The sequence below is a fragment of the Dioscorea cayenensis genome, chromosome 15 (genome assembly GCF_009730915.1).
Source record: "Dioscorea cayenensis subsp. rotundata cultivar TDr96_F1 chromosome 15, TDr96_F1_v2_PseudoChromosome.rev07_lg8_w22 25.fasta, whole genome shotgun sequence".
NCBI lineage: Eukaryota > Viridiplantae > Streptophyta > Magnoliopsida > Dioscoreales > Dioscoreaceae > Dioscorea > Dioscorea cayenensis.
The window spans coordinates 5,457,352-5,479,615 of record NC_052485.1 but is presented as its reverse complement, the minus strand read 5'-3'; the positions used below and the strand labels follow the sequence as shown (position 1 = coordinate 5,479,615).

Sequence of the window (22,264 nt, the reverse complement as noted above, 5' to 3'; positions counted from 1 at the left end):
TTAAATAGTTAGTTTTATTGACTTATGTATGTAACTAAGAATATAATACTTTTATTTTGGAGTAGCTCTAAAGTTTTTTTTTTTTTGGGATATATATATATATATATATATTGAATTTTGAGAATATGTCGCAAACTTGATTAACGATGACATAAATATTTTTATAGACCATTTCTTTGACTAAGATAGTTTTTTAAACTAGTCGTTTCTTATAATTGAATTTATAAGTGTTTGAAAATACAAAATTATCAATTTGGATTAATTATTTATTCCAATTAGAATATTAAACTCCAACATACAACTCTTTCCCACCAACTACTTCCATACATATAGTTCCATTTCACCAACTCAACCACTTCCTCCATCTTCCTTGATTTTATTTATTTAATTTAATTTTTGGTTTTCATGTCACTTTTGATGCTATAAATTGAAGAAAAAAAGAAAAAAATAGTTTTTATGAACAATATTCATCTTAAAAAATTATTAATTTTCTCTCAATATCAATATAATATATATATTAAAAAAATTAAATAATAACTAAATATTAGTTCATCTTATTTTTTAGTTATTTGTGAACCCTGTAACAGATATTTATTAAAACAAATATTTTAAAAATTAATAAATATATTTATTTATATTATTATTATTTTTTAAAAAAAGATTTGAGTTAATTAAAATTAAAGATTTTTGTAAGGACTTGGATGCAAAATAACTAAATAAGTCAATAAAGACACTTTATAAATACCCCCTCGACGTTCCCAAACAATTCGCGCCTCTTTCGAGACTCTCTTCCTCGCGGGCCACTTCTCTCGCCGGAGCCTTCGCATCTCGTTGCGACCGCGTCCTTCTCCGCCAGAAAGGTTCTCACTTTCCGTCCGAGATCTCTTCTCCTCCTCTGAAAGTCCTCATCTTTCTCTCCTTTCCTCTCTCTTCTCTACGAATCTATATAGTTCACTGTTTTTCATCTCAGTTTATCAGTGCTTTGCTGCAAAGATTTAGCTTTTTGGAATAGTTTGGAGTTGTTTTATAGTTTTTTTTTCTCTTGTTGATATCTTGCTTTTGAGTGTGTTGGGCTGGTGGTTTCGAATTCGTTGTCGTTGGACCTGATCTGGAGTAGTTGTGGAGCTTCAGATCTGGGGGCCAGGGTTTAACATTAGAGCTTCAGATTATTAGGAGTTCTAAAAGTGAATTGGAATAAAATACAGTGACTTTTCAATCAGTTCAAGTTTTTCTATTTATCTGTTTGGAAGTTGAGTGTGTTCTCTTGAAGATTTATTCATCTTAGTAGAAAAGGTGCTAGTTTTCCCACTATTTTATTACATGTTTCAGTGATCTTAGATAAAATTGATTGTTTCTGAATCAGTTATATGATTTTCTCATGTTCTGTTGATATAATTGAATTGGGAATGGACATGAATTTTCATCTTTTACTATGTAGTTTTTGACCAATTAAGTCTCTCCTTTGTGCACTGTTGGAATGACATTTTGTCTAGGAGGGTTTTTAATTCCCAGATTTGAATAGAATTGAACTGCCTTTCCATGAAAATATAAGCTGATTAAATTTGAAAATTTAATTTCTGCTGTGCTTCGCTGTGATTTTGTGTTTTTCTTTTTCCAAAGCAATGTAAGGTCCATTTCGTTATTGTGCTTTATAGTTGGCTTAATGCGTGGTGGATCAAATTTAATTTAATTTTGTTTTTTAAATTTGTCAGTAATGGTATCTGTTTCTGGAATTTTGAAATATGGTTTTGTCTGCATAACCAGAAAGATGGCATCACACATTGTTGGATATCCTCGTATGGGGCCCAAGAGGGAACTCAAGTTTGCTCTGGAATCCTTTTGGGATGGGAAGAGCAGTGCTGAAGATCTGCAGAAGGTTGCTGCAGATCTCAGGTCTTCCATTTGGAAGCAAATGGCTAATGCTGGGATCAAATACATTCCTAGCAACACTTTTTCATACTATGATCAAGTGCTTGACACAACAGCAATGCTCGGTGCTGTTCCCACTAGATATGGATGGACTGGTGGTGAAATTGGATTTGATACCTATTTCTCTATGGCCAGAGGAAATGCTTCATTGCCTGCTATGGAGATGACCAAGTGGTTTGACACCAACTAGTAAGCTAACTTACCTTGCCTTGAGCATCTTGAATGTTGAATGTTTTCTTTTGTTTTGTCCAACTTTGTTTAACTTTGTATGTTTGTTGATATTTTCCTTGTTGGTTCCTGACTAATTTCCTGTTTTACTATTTATTTTCCAGCCATTTCATTGTCCCTGAACTGGGTCCAGACACAAAGTTCTCCTACTCTTCCCATAAGGCAGTGTCAGAGTACAAAGAGGCAAAAGCGGTATGGATCTGAACCAGCAGTTACCTTAATTCAGTTTGATGGTTTACACAATAACATACTATAGTCTTGTTTGACTTGAGACATCATCCTCTTCTTGCTATATAATGTCTCTCTGTTTTTATCTGCATTTCGGAACCTTTGTGATGGCTTTATGAATCGTCATGTATGTAATGCAACTTAAACCTGTACTACGATTTATAATCTGTTAAAAAATAAATGTAGATTGACATCTAGCAAGTTTATTTGTTACCTGTTGATGTTCTTAGTTATAATTATAGTTTTGGGATTCATTACTGCAATGACAGTTAGATGCTATACTGATAAGCAAAGTTGAGGAAACTATATGTTATTTGTTAATTGTAGCATGTCCTAGTAATGTGCAGACAAAACATTCAATTGAATTAGGCAACACTTGGATTTGTAAACTCAGTCCCAAAATCTATCTACATATTCTATGTTGAGTGTCATAAATTTTTTTTCGTTGTTGAGTATTGCAAACTTTTTACTTGTTATTTGGCAATCATCCTCACTACTGCCTGATAAATCCTTTGCTCAAGCTACGAAGCTGATTCACATAGTTGATTCTTTGGAAATTATTTGCGTATTGTTTATGTGCCCCATTTCTCTGCAGCTTGGCATCAATACAGTTCCTGTGCTCATTGGGCCTGTGTCGTACTTGTTGCTCTCAAAACCTGCTAAAGGAGTAGAAAAGTCATTTGCTCTTCTCTCACTGCTGGGAAAAGTTTTGGCAGTTTACAAGTGAGGATTTGATTGCACGTGTATTCATATTTTGTAGTAATAATTGTTTTTGTTGTGTTGGTATAACATGTTAATCATGCACAGGGAAGTTATTGCTGAGTTGAAGGCTGCCGGTGCCTCATGGATTCAATTTGATGAGCCTACTCTTGTGATGGATCTTGACTCTCACCAACTTCAGGCATTTACAGAGGCGTACTCTGAATTAGAATCATCATTTTCTGGTCTGAATGTTCTTATTGAGACCTACTTTGCTGATGTTCCTGCAGAGGCATACAAGTTAGTGGGATCTCATGTTTATTTTTTGAGCCCTGATATATTCTTGCTTACAAACCATTTCTTTTTCCTTCTATTGCAGGACAATCATTGCCTTGAAGGGCATCTGTGGTTTTGGTTTTGATCTTGTACGTGGGACTAAGACCCTCGACTTGATCAAAAGTAAGGGCTTCCCTTCTGGCAAGTTTCTTTTCGCTGGAGTTGTTGATGGGAGGAACATTTGGGCCAATGATCTTGCTTCCTCTCTCAGCACTCTTGAGTCCCTTGAGTCTGTTGTAGGAAAAGGTAATGTCACTTTCTTTTACATGGAAAAACATTCATTTCATTTTAGATGAGCTAATGATGTTTTTTTAACAGACAAGCTTGTGGTCTCAACCTCCTGCTCACTTATGCACACTGCTGTTGATCTGGTAAATGAAACAAAGTTGGATGATGAAATTAAATCATGGTTGGCTTTTGCCGCTCAGAAAATTGTTGAAGTGAATGCACTGGCCAGGGCATTGGCTGGTCACAAGGATCAGGTACTATGCCTTCAAAACTCTACCTTGTGCTACGAGCTATTAAATCTTAGTTTTCCCCTCATTTTAGACATTTTAATTGATTCCACATGACAAGCTTCTTCATCAACTTCAAATTTATACAATTATACTCATCTTTTTTGCTCTGGTGTATAATGCATACACAATAGTAAAAGTTCTAATTTGCGCTTAAATTAATGTTTGGTATTTTCATTAGGCTTTCTTCCAAAGCAATGCTTCTGCTCAGGCTTCAAGAAAGTCATCCCCTAGAGTTACTAACCAGGAGGTTCAGAAAGCTGTAAGTTCTTGATATATTTCTTTCGTATTTCTGCTTTCAAAGTCAATATATCTTATTCCGCACTATGTTCTTGTATCTAGGCTGCTGGTTTGAAGGGCTCTGATCATCGCCGGGCTACTAATGTTAGTGCCAGATTAGATGCACAACAAAAGAAGCTGAACCTCCCAGTTCTTCCTACAACCACCATTGGTTCATTCCCACAGACAATGGATGTCAGGAGAGTGCGCCGTGAATACAAGGCCAAGAAGTCAGTGCTCTTCAGACTTATTCATGCAATATTACAAGACAATGCTATGACTTATTCTCTTCCTCATCATTTTTTACTGATTTTATTTGGTCGCAGGATCTCTGAAGAGGAGTATGTGAATGCCATGAAGGCAGAAATCAGCAAAGTTGTCAAGCTGCAGGAAGAACTTGATATTGATGTCCTGGTTCATGGAGAGCCTGAGGTGAGCTTAATTTATGAAGATGAATTTTACTGTCGCTTTGACATTGTGTTTGTTTGATCACATGATTCAGCAATTATCTGAACTCTACTTATTAACGATTTGCCAAAACTTCTTGGATATACTTATTCTTCAGAGGAATGACATGGTTGAGTACTTTGGGGAACAACTCTCTGGCTTTGCATTCACAGTTAATGGTTGGGTGCAATCATATGGATCACGGTGTGTTAAGCCACCAATCATCTTTGGTGATGTTAGCCGTCCGAAAGCCATGACTGTGTTCTGGTCTTCAATGGCCCAGAGTATGACTTCCCGCCCAATGAAGGGAATGCTGACTGGTCCGGTCACCATTCTCAACTGGTCTTTCGTCAGAAATGACCAGCCGAGGTGATTTCATCTACACATTGTGCTTCATTCCTGAAAGTTTTTCTATATTTGAATCTATTTGACTCATATGTTTGTCGCTAGATATGAGACATGCTATCAAATTGCTCTCGCAATCAAGACCGAAGTCGAAGATTTGGAAGCTGCAGGCATCCAGGTGAGCAATTAAACGTATTCAAATCACATTACCTCAAACAGATCATCTTAATTTTGTTTGTTGTGTACAGGTTATCCAAATCGATGAAGCAGCTCTCCGAGAAGGCTTGCCGCTTCACAAGTCAGAGCAAGCTTTCTACTTGGATTGGGCTGTTCATTCCTTCAGGATCACCAACTGCGGTGTTAAGGACACTACTCAGGTCTCTCTCTCAAATTCTTATACTTCTCAGCTATCAACACAAATATTTCTAGTTCTAGAGAATTAAATTTTGAAATTCATCTAATGACTTACAGATTCACACTCACATGTGCTACTCCCACTTCAACGATATCATTCACTCGATCATCGACATGGACGCTGATGTGATTACTATTGAGAATTCCCGCTCCGATGAGAAACTTCTCTCTGTGTTCCGTGAGGGAGTGAAGTATGGTGCTGGCATTGGACCTGGCGTTTACGACATTCATTCTCCGAGAATTCCATCCACAGAAGAGATCGCTGACCGTATAAACAAAATGCTCGCTGTGCTAGAGACAAACATTCTGTGGGTCAATCCCGATTGCGGTCTGAAGACCCGAAAGTATCCTGAAGTGAAACCTGCTCTCACTAACATGGTTTCTGCAGCGAAAATTCTTCGCAAGCAGCTTGCTAGTGCTAAATGAGAATTGAGAATAAGTTCTATATTCTGATTATTATGCATCTTTTAGTTATAGAATGAGTTGTATTTGTGTTATGCTTGTTGAGCTAATGATCAGGAACATCAAAGTGTCACTGCTTTTCAGCAATTTTTTCTTTTCCTTCATTCTGAGGCTTGAGGTTTGTTGTGGTTTGTATCAGTTGTTTCTATGTACTTCAATCAGTTGAAATGCTGGGAAAAAAACTTCTATTCACCTTTTGGATTCAGCCAGCTCTCTCAGAAGTAAAGAAAGATTGAAAAGATCTACAGGTTGGCTTAAGAAGTAGATGTTTGGTGTTTGACTATGAGTTTAAATTTTTTGTGTATGTAAAAAACATTTATGGGAGAAATCTACCTTATCGTAGGCCTTTTATTATTTATCTCAGACTGATTTAGAACTCGTGATTTGTAGAAAATCAGTGGATTGAAGACCTTAAATAAAATTAAAACGAAAAAAGAGGTCTAGTGGATTTTCGTCTTTTAGCTTGCATTTTTTTAAAATTATTTAATTATTTTTAATTTTTATAATATGGATAAGCCATTTTCAAATGCACACATTTTATTATTATATTTCAATTATGCTTTGGAAGAAATCTTGATATTTCTCATAAAAAAACAAGCGGTTTAACTGCTTAGTTATTGCGATGGTGGTTTTTTTAAAAAAATTATCAATTTTGTTCTATTTGATAAGTATATCCAGGTATTTCTATTGGCTAAAACAAATTTGTTTATTTGAGGCATAAAAATAAATATTTTTTATAATTTGAGGACTAAAGCAAATGTTGGCTAGCTGTTTGATTAAATATTTTTCTTATCTTAGTGCCACAGTACAAAGGGTTTTTAACAAAGTAAAGCTTTATTGGAACGACTGATGGTTAATTTACTCCAAAAATTCCTTTTTTGCATGTGATATTTAAAAACATAAGATGAGATACAATTAGCATTCTTCTGTTATTATTATTATAATTTTTTTATGAAGCATTCTTTTGTAATTCATCTAATCATCCATAGTAATGATTTTTTTTTTAAATCACTGATAGTTATTAAAATGATGAATCGTCAGTCCAAAGATTGAAACCTTTTTGATCTCAGTACAATATATTGTATAATATTATTCATCTGTCATTGTCTCGTGTATTAACCCATTCTATATAATAATTTTTTAGAAGTTGTGATATCATTATAAGTGGTATATTCCATATTTGCCTATTTATGTGACGGTGGTTTTCACTTTTATAAAAAAATTAATTTATTATTAGAATTTTCTTAATAATATTTATAAAAATTAGTATTTAACATATATTTGCATTTATGTTTTGAGAAATTTTTTTTATTAAATTTTAAATTTAGAATGATGGTTAAAATCTTGAACAATATATATATATATATATATACGTCGAGAAATAAATAGTATATAAACAGTTATATACATCTCATTGCTTTTTTTACTGAAATAAATTAAGTGGGATTGTTGTTTATTTATATTTATTTTTAAGTGTAAATGAGATTTAACCATGATAATTGAGTATGCATCACTAATGTTGATCTAATACTTGTAAATCCAACAACTGATTTACGTTTGTCCTTAGATTTTGGTTTTTATCTAACAACATGCATAGATATATAGATATAAAATTAAAATATGCTAATTTATGATTTGCCCCCTAGTTCAGTGATTCTTCTAAAATGTTTGGGCAATATAATTAAATTGAGGGGTCTATCTGTAAATAACTCTCTTCATGCTCACCCACAAAACCCTGCCCTAGGGTTTTTCACCTCTGCTTCTCCTCCGGTTCTCCGACCGCCGGCGTTGAAGATCCCGTGATATCTCCTCCAGTCTCCAGAATCCAGGTGGGCTTCTCCATCTCTCATACTGTTCATTTTTGTGGTGCATGAGGCGTTGGGGATTTGGTTAATTGCATTTGATTTTTGGGCCTCAGGAGTTATGGGAGACTTTTTTTTTTTTTTGGGCATACTCTTAAGATTTGACTTAAAATTTTTCATTTTTTTGGTTTTTATTCAACGAAATTCATGTTTTTGTTTTGGTACATATCCGATTCTTGCTAAAGTTGCGTGTGTTGATTCTTATTGATTCTCTATTTTGCAGTCAAAATGGCTTCTGATTTTGGGTCCTTGCATTTTTGTAGTATCTTTTGCACTAGATGTGTTGGTTTGTTGATGATTTGAAGAGTTAGTAATGCATACCACCATGTGAGGAGAATGTTTGAAATGTTTTAAGGGTTAACTTAAATTTCTCATTTTGTCATTTATCTGTTATTTTTTTAATGAAATTCTTGCCCTTTTGTATAATTTTATCTTATCCGGCATGCATTTTTGTAGTATTTTTTGCATTAAATTTCCTTGGATTTGATGATTAGTTGAACATTTAGTAAGATGTATGCCACTATTTTAGAAGAATGGTTGAAGTATGCTTGCAACTATCTAGTTTTTTTCAATGAAATCATTTACTTTTGTATATTTCTGTCCTTGCTGAAATTGTCTTTGATTCTTGCTAATTCTATATTTTCAAGTCAAATTGGTTCTTGATTCTTGATTCCTTGCATTTTCAGGTTTTTTTTAACTTGCTAATTCTCTTGGTTTAGTGATAATTTGAACATTTAGTAAATGTATGGCGGCATGTGAGAAGAATGTCTACAATGCTTTCAGGTACCTGATATTTTACCATGTTTGTGACACGGCTTTTTGGACGAACTTTGTGCACAGCAGCAAAAACAGAGGCTTCTACTTCTGCTGCTGCTGCTGCTTCTGCTACAGTGAAGACAGCTCGCAATCCTCTTGAAGAGTTCTTTGAGGTGGATAGGAGCGGAGATGAAGAAAAGCCCATTGTATATGGTACAACCTGCATGCTTTTTTTTTTTTGAAATTGCTTGTGAGAGTATTACTGTGTTAGTATGGTTGTCCGAAGTTAATTATTTGAGGGGAAAAGGTTGCAGTTGGGTAAAGAAATGAGTCATCTATCAAGAATGAGCACTTTAAATGAAATCTTGAGCTTGCTCGTATATCATACTTTCTGCTTAGTCGACTAGGAGTTGAGATGGTCTTTATTGGAAGTTTGGGCATGATATTACGCCAATGATGAATAAGCCTTCACGGGTGGTTCTTTCTAGATTGCTGCTTTTTTATGGGCTATTGGTGGTTCCATGTTGTTGCGTTTTATGGAATATGTTAGACCAAATGATAAATTCCCATATTCGAATCACAGGAAAGTTAGCTTGTGATGGTTGGATGTCCTTCAGATGCTTACCCGACTCTGATCCTCATAATTATATGTTTGTTTGCCATTTCTTTATCCAGCATATTATGGTTGAATGAATATCATTAAACAGTATTTAAGCAAGATGTGTAAAACCTATTAATCTCAATTGATTATCCGAAGGGCTATATGGAGAGTTCCGTTTTATTGTTTCATCATTTTTCAGGCCGCGGTTGGAAGGCTTCTGAGTTGCGTCTAAAATCCTGGGATGACCTTCAGAAGCTGTGGTATGTTCTACTGAAGGAAAAGAACATGCTCATGACACAGAGGCAGATGCTCCAGGCTGAGAACCTGCGCTTTCCAAATCCAGAACGGATTCCTAAGGTTTGTTTTACTGTTCAGTGCAGCCTTATATTTTAGTTTATGCATTGTGCTATTTTGACATAATACCTTGTGATTTTCATACAATATAGTCATGGAACCAAATAAATTGGTATCACACTTGAGAGAAAGCTGGGTCATTTAAGCTCTGTTTGTCTGTTTGGATTGAGGACGAGAGAGAATTTGTTGCACAAAGACTTTCAGATGGATATGAATATTAAAGAAATGAATTGATAAAGTATTTTTTTTCTTTTTATTTTGTTATCTTTCTTTTCCTATATTTCCCCTCAATCCTAACTTAGCCTTAAAAACAAATGCATTGTTTTATATTGGTGTAGAAATGTGAGAAGGGGAAAAGCATAAAATGGGATAAGCGTGGTATTTATATTCTGGTCATTTAGTACCTTAAGTACCACTAAACTGAAAGATTCTTGGAGATTAGCAGGATGACATGATAAGCAGTTGGATTACAAAATTTGAGGCCACCTGACTATAGATATGAGATCTGTGTAGTATTAAGCATTTGTTCACAAACAAATTAATAAATAGCATGATATGACAGGTACCCTTATTTTGTGCCCCTTAAATATTATTGTTGTTATTATTATGTGCTTTATGTATTCCATGAATCGAATGAATTTTTTTTTTTTGGCTACTATTGTGCTTGTGAAACTTGATTCTATGTCATTGATCAGACGATTCAGACCATAAAAATCTAATTGTGTGCTAGTTCTACAAAGCTGGCATTTAGTCTAACAAACCTAGCATTTTGAACTTTATGCCTGCAGAGTTAACCCTCTATTTTATTAAAGGAAGTTGGTTTTTTTTTTGGAGCTTAGCATTAATTGTTAAACACACAGCATGCTCCCATCCCACATAGTTTTATTTGTTTTATTTGCGACAATTTTCTTAGAAGAAGCATAAACAAGATTGAATGGTGTGATTTGTCACAGATTGAAGTTCTCTTACAATGATGAACTTCTATATCTGATTTTTTGATGGACATAACTGTTAAAAGGTTTTTTGGATGTAAATTTCCGGCAACATCATCAGAGACTACCTGATGATATCAATGATGATGTTCTTATCATTTGCAGGTGCGGAAATCAATGTGCCGAATCAAGCACGTATTAACCGAGCGAGCGATTGCAGAACCGGATCCAAGAAGGTCAGCAGAAATGAAGAGGATGATCAATGCTCTATGATGTTTTCCTTCTGATAAGTTCTTTTCACCATTTTCATGGGAATGACTTTGAAATATAGTTCTTGTGGTCTGTGTTGATACATTGACAGTATTCTGACTTTATGATATGCTTGGAAGCTTTGGATTATAAAGATTCTGAGTTGTTGTTGTTGTTATTATTATTATTATCCTTCTTAGCAGGCATTTCACTGAACTGTTTTTCATCACATTATGATTTCTTGTGGCCAAACTGTGAAATAGAGAAAGTGATATATTATATATATATATATCAAGAATCAACAATAAATATGTTGTATTTTTAAAAATTATTTATATGTTATTCTAGATGACTTAAATATGTGGATTTCTCAAATGGGCTAAAAGAAATATATTGTCAAAATAAACATATTATTTATATTTTAGAGGCCAAAATAAATACATATGTGTTTATCTACCGTGGTAACTTTAGGAGTCTTTCTTATATATTATCTTTTTCCTTTTTAAAATACACAGCAAATCACTCTTAAAAACCCTTGATCTTTTAAAAATTATTTCTGATTTTTTTAAAAAAATTATTCTTCATAAATCAAACAACGCACATCCTAAACATGGTCCGATAAAAAATAATTAAAAAAATCTAGTAGAATATTGGTCCAATGTATTGGATAGCAAGCAATAATGAAAATCTCTGGAGTAAATCTTAAAAAATAAAAAAATATATAAATCTATGTACAAATAATTATTGGATTTTTCAGGGTCAAAAAAATAAATCCATTTCTAGTTCTTCTGAGATCCTCTCCGCAAGCTTCGAAACCAAAAATCTCGTCCAAAAGGTCCTCCTTTCCTTTCGCTTCGCGCCTTTCACTGGCTTCTCTTTATCTCGGTCTTCTCCTCCACTGCGAAGGTGCGCTCTTTCATTGCATTCATGGCCTTCTCTTTCGCTCGCTTTGTCACCTCTTCCATTTGCCAAAGTTCTCGTCTTTCCGTTGTTTCGCCCTGCTCATTGTATTGCGTCTTTTCACGGTTTGTTTACCGTTTTTCATGCGCTAGTTTCTTGAACTGTGCTTGATTTCTTGTTGCTTTGATTGGGTTCAATAGTTTGGATCACGTGGTTTGAGCTAGAGATTTTGACTGTTTAAATCTAGGGTTTGGAGTGTTTTTGAGTTTTTGATCCGTTTCTCTTGTAGAGCTGAAGCTTTGATTCTGTGATTGAGTATTTGCTGACGGTTTGGTTGCTTTCGCTGAAACGACTCTTTCTTTTTCTGTAGTTCAGTGTACTGAAATTTTTGTTTGACTTTCTCTTGAAGTTGTCTGTTTGAAAATTTACTGGTTTCTTATGGTAAAGATCCCATCTTTTTTTTTTGTTATCTATCGGTTTGGTATTTTCTCTTGGGATGTATTCTATGCTATCTCTCAGTATTAGTTTGGCTATTTAAGTGTAGATCAGAGAAAAGTCAATTCTAACTTTCTGTTTGAATCTTCAAATTTATATTATTGTTATTTCTTTATCAATCTATCTTATGGCTTTTATTATGATTAGAGAAAGTGAAACACTAAATCTTGTGGAGATACCTCTGGTCTGCTGATTTATAGTATTATTTTGAAGTAAATAATGTGTTTCTTTGTCTTTGTGAGTTAGTGATATCTGTAATTTATAAACACAATTTGATTTTGTTGCATCTGTTATACTCCTTGCATGTATCATTATTTTGAGAATATTTGATGTTTTTTTACATTGGCATGAACAGAAATATGGCATCACATATTGTTGGGTATCCTCGCATAGGACCAAAAAGAGAGCTCAAATTTGCATTGGAATCTTTTTGGGATGGGAAGAGCAGTGCCAAGGACTTGCAGAAGGTTGCTGCAGATCTCCGGTCTTCCATTTGGAAGCAAATGGCAGACGCTGGGATCAAGTACATCCCCAGCAACACCTTCTCCTACTATGATCAAGTGCTTGACACAACAGCAATGCTTGGTGCTGTTCCCATGAGATATGGTTGGACTGGTGGAGAGATTGGATTTGACACTTACTTCTCTATGGCCAGAGGAAATGTCTCTGTGCCTGCTATGGAGATGACCAAGTGGTTTGATACCAATTAGTAAGTGTCTGACTCTTTACTTTTAAGCATCCAAAAGATTTAATTTTGTTTAATTAAACTTCGATATATTTTTTTTATAATTTAATTTTTGTTGGCCTTCAACTCGTGGATGCCATTCTTTTCTGTTTTGTGTGTCATTTCCCAGTCATTTCATTGTGCCTGAGTTGGGTCCTGACACCAAATTCACATACTCTTCCCACAAAGCGGTGTCTGAGTACAAAGAGGCAAAAGCGGTTTGGATCTGAACACAATCAAAGAATGTTCAAACATAAAACTTTCCCCTTGGTGTCAAATATGCCTTTCTAATATTGCTTGAACTTTTATAGTTTAACTAATACGTGGTCTAGAAAAATAAATTGATGTCCATCATGTTAATATCATGTTTTGGCAACTGGGAGGCTTGTGAGTATCTGCCATCAATTGACCAACTATTCTACTCATTGTTGTGATTGCTTTTGTTATGCCAAATGACTTTTGCTGAATTCATGCCAATGCAAGATGTCAAACTACAGGATTTTTTACAATTTTACTAAGTAAATGAGCTAGACTTCCTGTTATTGCTCGCAACATGGCTTGCTACATTGAGCTAACCAGAATTTCATGCCAAGCAGAATGCTGCTTGCATACATATCCATGCTAGCTATGGTTTATCAGCCAAACTACAAAGCCTATGAAGTTTTGATATTTGCAGCTCAATATTACTAGCTAGTTATCAATATCTTGGTTTGCTTCTTGGTTGAATATGTATTTTAATGCTGCAGTGCAAAGCCTCCTGCTTGTTGTATGATATATTAAATATCTTCAACTTATTTCTCTTTTCCTCATATGCTGATGCAGCTTGGAATTGATACAGTTCCAGTACTTATAGGACCTGTCTCTTATTTGTTGTTGTCAAAACCTGCTAAAGGAGTAGAGAAATCCTTCTCTCTTCTTTCTCTGCTGGGGAAAGTGCTGGCTGTTTATAAGTAAGGAACTCAGCATGCTTCTAGGCTATTACTAATTTATGCAATGCCTGTTTCTTGCTCATTTAAACTGACAACTTGTTTATATACAGGGAAGTTATTGCCGAGTTGAAGGCAACTGGTGCATCCTGGATTCAGTTTGATGAACCAACCCTCGTGTTGGATCTTGACTCCCATCAGCTGCAGGCATTCACTGAAGCATATACAGAGCTGCAATCATCAATGTTGGGGTTAAATGTTCTTATTGAGAGTTACTTTGCAGATGTTCCTGCAGAGACATACAAGTTAGTGTTTCACATACTCGTCTGGCGAACATTATTTATTTAATTATTTTGTGGATTGTAATTTTTCTTCTTAATCCAGGACCATCACTTCCTTGAATTGTATATCTGGTTTTGGCTTTGATTTTGTTCGTGGAACCAAGACCCTTGACCTGATTAAAAGTGGTTTTCCTTCTGGCAAGTATCTTTTTGCTGGAGTTGTTGATGGGAGGAATATTTGGGCCAATGATCTTGATTCCTCTCTCAGCACTCTCAAAGAACTTGAGGCTATTGTTGGCAAAGGTATTTATGCTTTTGTTTATGTTTTGTACTGCAATATATGTTATGTATGCTGATGGACTTTGTTTGACAGACTTGCTTGTGGTTTCCACATCCTGCTCACTCATGCATACTGCTGTTGATCTGATAAATGAGACAAAGTTGGACAGTGAAATCAAATTGTGGTTGGCTTTTGCTGCCCAAAAAGTTGTGGAAGTCAATGTTCTGGCTAAGTCACTGGCTGGTGGCATGGATGAGGGAGATATGCTGATAACCAATGTAATAAAATAAATTTAGTCAATCCCTCACTTGAACTTTACACCCCTCGTCATTTTTCACTGCATCGTGATTCAGTTAGCGGAATTTTAACCGTCTCTCTCTTGATCTCTCTTTCTTTCTCCCTCTGTGTTTGTGTTTGTTCAGGGTTTCTTTGTAAACAGTAATGCTGCTCAGGATTCAAGGAAGTCATCTCCTAGGGTTACCAATGAGGAAGTCCAGAAAGCTGTTTGTATTTGAAAATCTCATGTAGCTGTGATGTTACATAAGTGCCTTTCTTACCAATTTGCACGGTGTGGTTTTTTGTTCAGGCTGCTGCTTTAAAGGGCTCTGACCATCGGCGAGCTACTGCTGTTAGTGCCAGATTAAATGCACAACAAAAGAAACTAAACCTTCCAATTCTGCCTACCACTACTACTGGGTCTTTCCCTCAGACATTGGACCTCCGCAGAGTCCGACGTGAATATAAAGCAAACAAGTTGGTGTTTCCGGATAGATGCATGATTTTCTGATCTGATGTTTAACGCTCTCATTCCTCTGATAGTTTAATTTTCAATGATTTTGTTCTGTTGCAGGATATCAGAAGATGACTATGTGGATGCCATCCAAGAAGAGATCAATAAAGTTGTCAAGCTACAGGAAGAACTTGATATTGATGTCCTTGTACATGGAGAGCCAGAGGTGAGCTTAATTTGCAAAGATCTTTTATTCTAAAAGATGTATTTGGCCTGAACAAACTATTATGCTGAAGAGTTTAATGCTTTAAATTACCTGCAATGTCCTCAAGATTCTTTAGATTTAATGTGATCAATTCATCTACTTGATCGTCTGAATAGTTTAATAATTTGTTTTCTCAGAGGAATGACATGGTTGAGTATTTTGGGGAGCAGCTCTCCGGCTTTGCATTCACAGCTAATGGTTGGGTCCAATCTTATGGGTCACGATGTGTTAAGCCGCCAATCATCTATGGTGATGTTAGCCGCCCCAAGGCCATGACGGTTTTCTGGTCCTCGATGGCTCAGAGTATGACTTCCCGCCCAATGAAGGCAATGTTGACTGGTCCAGTCACCATCCTCAACTGGTCTTTTGTCAGAAATGACCAACCAAGGTGTGCTCACAATTTGAACTTCCTCTCTGCTACAAACTCCGAAGTAAATTTTTTATTTTTTATTTTTTTGTTTTTCTCCTTTTTGGCATTTTATCTTAACATACTTGTTCCCAGATCTGAGACCTGTTATCAGATTGCTCTTGCAATCAAGAAAGAAGTGGCAGACTTGGAAGCTGCTGGTATTCATGTGAGTTATTCACAGTTCTTACAAAGTTCTCGTGTACGACAACTGAAACTTCCGCATTTTCCTTCCGTAACCTCTGACCTTTACATGATATGTTTATGCTAAGATTATCCAAATCGATGAGGCTGCTCTTCGGGAAGGCTTGCCTCTTCGTAAATCCGAGCAGGCTTACTACTTGGATTGGGCAGTCCGCTCCTTCAGAATCACCAACTGCGGCGTGAAAGATACAACTCAGGTCTTTTTTTTCTTCACTTGTTTGGCAAATCCATAGCTTCAGAACTTAAATAATAAAAAACTCGATTTCTCATTCAGATTCACACCCACATGTGCTACTCAAATTTCAACGACATCATCCACTCAATCATCGACATGGATGCGGATGTAATCACCCTTGAGAACTCCCGTTCTGATGAGAAGCTTTTATCAGTGTTCCGTGAGGGAGTCAAGTATTGTGCCGGTATTGGACCTGGTGTCTATGACATCCACTCACCAAGGATCCCATCCACGGAGGAAATTGTTGATCGCGTCAACAAAATGCTTGCCGTGCTCGAGGCTGACATTCTATGGGTCAACCCTGACTGTGGTCTTAAGACACGAAAGTATGCCGAGGTCAAGCCTGCCCTTGCCAACATGGTTTCTGCTGCCAAGCTCCTTCGCAAGCAGGTTGCCAGCACCAAGTAAGCCAAGCCCCTAATTCTCTTATCAATTTTTGCTAAATTCTTAGCTTCTACCTTTCATACTGAAATTATATGATTAGAAACAATTCTCTTAAATTATTGTGTTTCCAGTTTTCTGCTTATGCACTCTTATTAGAGTACATGTATGTTTAAAAAAAAAATCTGTTAATTAGCCAGTATTTGGATCTCACTTGAATGCATGAAGAATCATAGTTCATACATTTCTTTCTTTAGAAATTCAACATCATTTATTTCGAAGACAAGAACAAACAGAGTCTCAGATTATAATCGTAAGTACTCAGTAGGTAGGTAGATAAGTAGGTTCACCAAAAAATAAATCAGTTTTCCGACAATAGTTTCCTAGCCCAGTTAGCAGGGCTTGGAGCGCTGGCAGATGGAGAAACAGCCGGTGAAGTTGCAGGTGCAGGTGCAGGTGCGTTGCTCACCCCCTTCACAATTGCTGGCACTGCCGAGTGACTTGGTGCAACACTCGACCAAGGAGCTTGCACGACCCGGGGACTCGGTGCAACACCCAACCAAGGAGCTTGCGCTGGTGCTGGAGCAGTCCATGTAACTGGTGCCGTAGGACTAGAAGCAGGGACAGGCCATGGAAGCAGAGCTGGAGCCTCACTTGTTTGTGCTCCACCAGGCACTGCAATGACTATAACTATGGCCACTAGTATTAAAAACAATGCTTGGTTTGAAGCCATTGAAGTTCTCTTATCTATGTTGTTTAATGTTAAGTTTTGATACAAAGGTCTCTATTTATATCTGAGTTTTGAATAGAGATCTCAAGGCAGGCAGGCCGGCCGGCCGGACAGCAAAGGTTCAGGGAAAAAAGGAAAAAAAGTTTAATATTGAGTTGAATCTGATTGTATTTTTAGGGTTCATCGTTTTTGGTCATTTGGTGTTTGGTTTTGCTTCACAATTAACAAGGATGGTGTTGCATTGCATGGCATTGCATTACAAGCGTTTGAACTAGTTCTTGTCTTGAGCTATTTGGAATTTTCCATATGATTAGTAACTAATCCCATTGTTTGACAAAATCAAATTATAGTTTGTTTCTTTATAGTCTGCCTTGTTTGGAACCAATCAAACTTTGATGACTGATGAGATGCTAATTACAAACAGTTTTGGTATTTATTCAACAGTTATTTATGATTAATATTGTAAACAAATGCATTCTTTGGTAAATATATTAGCAACTTCTAGATTTATCATGAAGCGGTGACAATCATTATTCATTTCACTAGGGTATTTTGGACCGTCGGATCAAATTGTTCCTGGCCGTTCATTCAACTCTTTTAAAAGTTGAATGAACGGCCAGGATCGATTTGATCCGACGGTCCAAAAATACTCCCTGGCATAATAAGCAATGATTGTCACTCGCTATCAAGATCAGCATGCTACTACCGCTGTAATATCTAGAAGTTGCTACAATAATGTCTTTTGCTACAGTGATATAGCTACAGTAGGTATCCGTTTATAATATTCATAACAAGCAATTAGTTTTTTAAAATATATAATTATTAACATAAATGGATTGTTATTGCAAAATCAGAATTATAATTTTTAAAATGTTTTAATTTTAATTAATATTAATTAAAGCAAAATTTTGTCCAATTTTGACTTAAAAATATTTTTTTTATATAAATTAAAAAAAAAAGTTAATCCACCCCTGAACACAACCTTAATGAAATAGTTTGAACCATGTGATTTCCGTAAGGCATGTTTAGTGATTCAAGAAAATGCTTAGACTTTAATTTGATCCAGAGACCAAAATTTATTTATTTTCTTTAAATTGCATGTTCAATCATTTTTGTCCCTTTTTTTCACTTCATGATTTATTATTAATGGATTATATTGCACTATTTTAATGTCATTCCAATAAATATTTAAAAACAATTGGGGACAAATCAGGAGTATAAATCGAATCCTAATCATCTTAAACAAATATTATTTAAAAAAACCAAAAATCAAATAAGCATCATGCCCCATAAAAATATACACCACAATAGAATTAAACTCTTCTATTTTCTTCTATGCTTAATTCAATAAATTATATATGAAGCAAATTTTACAGTATATTGTTCATCAACAATTAATGTCAAGTAATTAATAGCAAACCAAAGGATCAAATTAACTCTCAAATATTTACCCACAAAGATGACCAAACAAGAGTATTACTATTTAATTACTACACAATCAACATAACCAATGTGGCAAATACAAGAACAATATGAAAATTACTATACATTGGAATGCAAGAAAAGGAAGAATAATTTGGTGGAGGAGCTTGAAAGGAAGATGGTGGTGAGCTTGGAAGCACAGTAATGGCAAGCTTCTGGTTGGCGGCGGTGCAGTGGCCCGGCATCCCGCAGATGTACCAGTTTGTTCCCCGGAGTTGTGAGCTCCACCACATCATCACCGGAGAACAAGGCGGCGGCGCCCGGTGGCGCCGTACATGTTTCATAGTCACTCTCATTCACTTTCATCACATTGTGATCACCCATCCGGTATTTGAAGACTACGAAAGTAGTACATCATGTTATCAATTTCAATAGTATGTGTGTGTATATATATTAGGATGTTATTTTATGCATCTAAATTATATTATAACAGTCTTTATATAAATTTCATTATCATTTCAAAGAAGTTATATTCAATATTGTTTTTATTTTTATTCTTTTGGTTTGAATGTATACACACATATCAGTAGCATTAAATACATTTTTGAATGTTATTTTATGGATTTATATTATATTAGAATAGTCTTTATATTACATGGTGTACTTTAAATAGTTTATATTCAGTATTGTTTTTTTGGCTTAGTTTAAATGAGTATATATGTTTGTTGAATTGTGCATATATATGTATGTATATATGAGTTTCTTGTTCTATAACTAGAGTTTTAGATTTGATTGAGTTTATTTTGAATTTTCTTTATTTAATAAAACTTATAGAGAGAGAGAGAGAGAGGAAGTGATTAGTAGACTATATTAGAGATGATAATTCTAAATTGATTTATTATCATAAAATGATCCACAAAGAATAAAAATGAGGACATTTTGATGAAAAGTATTAGAGATAATAATGCTAAATTTGTATATATATTTTTTTTTTTACAAAGTGAAATATATTATTCATGAAACAATATTAATTAGCTAGCTAACTATATATATATAGATTAAATTGAACTCATTTAACATAAAATAGCAATACATACAATGCAAACTAGTAATATATAGATCAAACTCACCAAGTGTGTCACCGACATAAAATTCTTGGCTTTGAGCCCACACTTTGTAGTTTCCGTCCAAACCCCAACCGTAATCTCCTCCGACTTGATGATCAGTTGCCTTGGCAAGGAACGGAAGGATGACAATACTGACAACAATAGCGATTAGTAGGTGATTAAGATCATGTTCATAAGACATCGTTGAAGAACTTTTTTTGCTTTGATTGCTTCTCACAAGATGTAAAGGAGTATTTGTCTTTAATTAATTATATTTAATATATATAATATTTTTAAAATAAAAGTTTTAATCGATTAACTTCGTTTAATAAAAAAAAGCCGGCAAAGAGAAGACGTGATGAGTCATTAAACATCAGAAGAAATGACAAAGGGAAAAGAACAAGATCACAAGAAAGAATTAAATTAAAAGTTGATAAATGGAACTAGGTTCATGTTTTCTCTGCATTGTGGACTCGCTTGGATATATATATATATATATATATATATATATATCTCTTAAGGTTGGTTAGTTTATGAATTCAAATTGATTTTTTTGGGAATAAAATGGGTAAAAAATTAATATACATAATTGGTTGTTTAGATTTTCTAAATTTGTCATGTATGTCTAATAGTTTTAATAGTTTTAATGGAGTGATGATGAGAATGAAATAAAATAATCAAATTATTTTTTTTTGAATAAAGTGGATAAACCACGGATTTATTAGAAAAAGAGAGAAGGTAACAGAGAACACCAAGTACAAAAGAAAATTAAAGTAGGTATTTTTAAATAACTAGGTATTTTGTTATTTAAATCTTATTGATTTTTTGAGTTTAATTTAAAAAAGGAAAATGTAGATGATGAATATTATTATTCAACCTTATCAAGTGAAATGAGAAAGAAAACCCAAATCTCTGGAAGACTGGCAAAGAAATGGTATTATAATAATATTATACAATTGTAAATTATATATAATTATCCTATGCTTAGTTGTTCTGATTACTTTTCCTTTTTGTATGTTTTAAAAAAATCAATGAAAATCTTCTTATAGTCTTTGTATATCTTCAAAAAAAATACTTTTTCAAAGATTAAATGGAATTAATTTTTTAGTTTCTTTTTCTAATTGGTTCTCAACCGTATCAGAATTATTCAAATCAATTTTTTTAAAAAATTTTTCTTATACTTTATTCAAAATTATTTCTATACGCTAAGTTCATGCAAATGAGATTGAGACTCATTCATATTGAACCTTGAAGAGATGGCCGGCAGTTTTGCTAACAAAACATACGTGAACCATTTCTATTTCTTCTCTTTTGTCTTTCTTATTATTTATAATTAAAGATATATCTTTAAAGAACTATATAAATAGATTAAGCATTTGGAGGTGGATGTGTGTGTATATATATATTGAACCAACAAACAAATTAAGTTCATATTAGATTATTATATATATATGGATTCCAAGCAAATGTTTGCCACCTTTGTCTTCATAGCCATGGCACTACTCCCCACAACCATTCATGCAATTGAGTACATTGTTGGAGAGGATAATGGTTGGACAGAGAACTTTGATTATCAAGCATGGACTAGTGATAAAGAGTTCAGGGTTGGAGACATTCTTGGTAAGTGTATCATTTATATATATATATATATATATATATTTATCTTGGTTTAGCTTGATAAGTTTTTCCTAGAAGCAGTGCATGTATCATATGAATAATATTATGTTGTTCATCATGAATAATATTTTTGTATATATCAAAGCCAAACGTGATGCATGAATAGATTAAATGATATTAATTGCATGCAGTGTTCAAGTACGAAGTTGGCAAGTATGATGTAATAGAGGTAACTCCGGCGGAATTTTTAGCTTGCGAGGCGTTTTCGGAGGCAGAGCCACCAGTGACTTCCGGTGAAGAAATCATCATACTGTTAAGTGAGGGGTATAAGTTTTACATCTGTGGAAAAGATAATGGTAACCATTGCTTATTAGGACAAAGGCTTGTGATAGATGTTCTTCCGGCCATCACCAATATTAATGTTACTCAAGAGCCTTCACCTTCACCTGAGCACTTTCATTTGCTTAATTAATTATGATCACCATGTAATTAAATTATATGGTCAAGATCAACTCCTTTATATAAATATATATATATATATATATGGTGATCTTGTATATTATAGTATGTATTGTCATAAATATTTTATTAATAAGAAAAAAAAGAAATAAATGAATATTTAGAGTAATCTCTGTGATAGATTTTTGTTATTTTTATAATAACTTATTTCTTTTTAGTATGAAAACACAAACATTTCTTTAAAACCTGATGTTGCAGATAGGTTCAAATCCTACAATGCATGATTTTGTTTATCTTATAATGTTGAATAACTTAATTCTAAAAAAGTTGAATTACAATTTGAATTTGACCTCTTATAGTCAATATAAATAAATAAATAAAAGCTATTTTTAATATTTTTTACATGATACTAATAAATGTTTATTATTATTTTTTTAGTGGCTACACAAGACTTCATAGTCATAGTC

The 22,264-nt window shown here is 34.3% G+C and overlaps 5 protein-coding genes across 7 annotated transcripts; 4 read left to right on the top strand and 1 right to left on the bottom strand.

The window, feature by feature from the left end:
- The first annotated feature begins 775 nt into the window (after positions 1-775).
- LOC120277306 (5-methyltetrahydropteroyltriglutamate--homocysteine methyltransferase 2) lies at positions 776-6,087 on the top strand. Its single transcript, XM_039284094.1, has 14 exons — positions 776-860; positions 1,765-2,118; positions 2,262-2,349; positions 2,981-3,108; positions 3,193-3,384; positions 3,464-3,666; positions 3,739-3,902; positions 4,117-4,197; positions 4,278-4,444; positions 4,541-4,646; positions 4,780-5,030; positions 5,112-5,184; positions 5,255-5,383; positions 5,478-6,087. The coding sequence occupies exons 2-14, from the start codon at positions 1,769-1,771 to the stop codon at positions 5,844-5,846; spliced, it is 2,301 nt and encodes a 766-aa protein (XP_039140028.1). The 5' UTR covers positions 776-860; positions 1,765-1,768; the 3' UTR covers positions 5,847-6,087.
- Positions 6,088-7,598: 1,511 nt separating this feature from the next.
- Positions 7,599-10,817, top strand: LOC120276876 (39S ribosomal protein L47, mitochondrial). Its single transcript, XM_039283610.1, has 4 exons — positions 7,599-7,711; positions 8,528-8,713; positions 9,301-9,458; positions 10,553-10,817. Exons 2-4 carry the CDS (start codon positions 8,545-8,547, stop codon positions 10,658-10,660), a joined length of 435 nt encoding a protein of 144 aa, XP_039139544.1. The 5' UTR covers positions 7,599-7,711; positions 8,528-8,544; the 3' UTR covers positions 10,661-10,817.
- Positions 10,818-11,404: 587 nt separating this feature from the next.
- Positions 11,405-17,374, top strand: LOC120277252 (5-methyltetrahydropteroyltriglutamate--homocysteine methyltransferase 2-like). 3 transcript variants are annotated; one of them, XM_039284012.1, is made up of 15 exons: positions 11,405-11,542; positions 12,387-12,740; positions 12,886-12,973; positions 13,578-13,705; positions 13,795-13,986; positions 14,066-14,265; positions 14,336-14,520; positions 14,665-14,745; positions 14,829-14,995; positions 15,093-15,198; positions 15,375-15,625; positions 15,740-15,812; positions 15,916-16,044; positions 16,122-16,486; positions 16,851-17,374. In XM_039284012.1, exons 2-15 carry the CDS (start codon positions 12,391-12,393, stop codon positions 16,897-16,899), a joined length of 2,364 nt encoding a protein of 787 aa, XP_039139946.1. In that variant the 5' UTR covers positions 11,405-11,542; positions 12,387-12,390; the 3' UTR covers positions 16,900-17,374. The 3 variants fall into 3 exon arrangements, with proteins under 3 accessions (XP_039139946.1, XP_039139945.1, XP_039139944.1); XM_039284011.1 differs by lacking the exon at positions 11,405-11,542 and adding an exon at positions 11,549-11,661 and having other exon boundaries at positions 16,856-17,374; XM_039284010.1 differs by lacking the exon at positions 11,405-11,542 and adding an exon at positions 11,549-11,661.
- A 1,288-nt stretch (positions 17,375-18,662) lies between these two features.
- LOC120276659 (blue copper protein 1a-like) lies at positions 18,663-19,956 on the bottom strand. Its single transcript, XM_039283326.1, has 2 exons — positions 19,746-19,956; positions 18,663-19,013 (listed from the first exon to the last, which is right to left on the bottom strand). The coding sequence occupies exons 1-2, from the start codon at positions 19,921-19,923 to the stop codon at positions 18,736-18,738; spliced, it is 456 nt and encodes a 151-aa protein (XP_039139260.1). The 5' UTR covers positions 19,924-19,956; the 3' UTR covers positions 18,663-18,735.
- A 1,153-nt stretch (positions 19,957-21,109) lies between these two features.
- Positions 21,110-21,966, top strand: LOC120278081 (blue copper protein 1a-like). Its single transcript, XM_039284986.1, has 2 exons — positions 21,110-21,341; positions 21,530-21,966. The coding sequence occupies exons 1-2, from the start codon at positions 21,173-21,175 to the stop codon at positions 21,808-21,810; spliced, it is 450 nt and encodes a 149-aa protein (XP_039140920.1). The 5' UTR covers positions 21,110-21,172; the 3' UTR covers positions 21,811-21,966.
- Positions 21,967-22,264: the final 298 nt, after the last annotated feature.

Coding starts and splice junctions, on each gene's coding strand:
- LOC120276876 (XM_039283610.1), top strand. CDS start 8,545: ATGTTTGTGACACGGCTTTTTGGACGAACTTTGTGCACAGCAGCAAAA. Junction 8,714..9,300: donor AGAAAAGCCCATTGTATATG/GTACAACCTGCA, acceptor ATCATTTTTCAG/GCCGCGGTTGGAAGGCTTCT. Junction 9,459..10,552: donor ATCCAGAACGGATTCCTAAG/GTTTGTTTTACT, acceptor TATCATTTGCAG/GTGCGGAAATCAATGTGCCG.
- LOC120277306 (XM_039284094.1), top strand. CDS start 1,769: ATGGCATCACACATTGTTGGATATCCTCGTATGGGGCCCAAGAGGGAA. Junction 2,119..2,261: donor AAGTGGTTTGACACCAACTA/GTAAGCTAACTT, acceptor TTTATTTTCCAG/CCATTTCATTGTCCCTGAAC. Junction 4,445..4,540: donor CGTGAATACAAGGCCAAGAA/GTCAGTGCTCTT, acceptor ATTTGGTCGCAG/GATCTCTGAAGAGGAGTATG.
- LOC120278081 (XM_039284986.1), top strand. CDS start 21,173: ATGGATTCCAAGCAAATGTTTGCCACCTTTGTCTTCATAGCCATGGCA. Junction 21,342..21,529: donor CAGGGTTGGAGACATTCTTG/GTAAGTGTATCA, acceptor AATTGCATGCAG/TGTTCAAGTACGAAGTTGGC.
- LOC120277252 (XM_039284010.1), top strand. CDS start 11,564: ATGGCCTTCTCTTTCGCTCGCTTTGTCACCTCTTCCATTTGCCAAAGT. Junction 14,996..15,092: donor CGTGAATATAAAGCAAACAA/GTTGGTGTTTCC, acceptor GTTCTGTTGCAG/GATATCAGAAGATGACTATG. Junction 15,626..15,739: donor GTCAGAAATGACCAACCAAG/GTGTGCTCACAA, acceptor ACTTGTTCCCAG/ATCTGAGACCTGTTATCAGA.
- LOC120276659 (XM_039283326.1), bottom strand. CDS start 19,923: ATGTCTTATGAACATGATCTTAATCACCTACTAATCGCTATTGTTGTC. Junction 19,014..19,745: donor TTATGTCGGTGACACACTTG/GTGAGTTTGATC, acceptor CTACTTTCGTAG/TCTTCAAATACCGGATGGGT.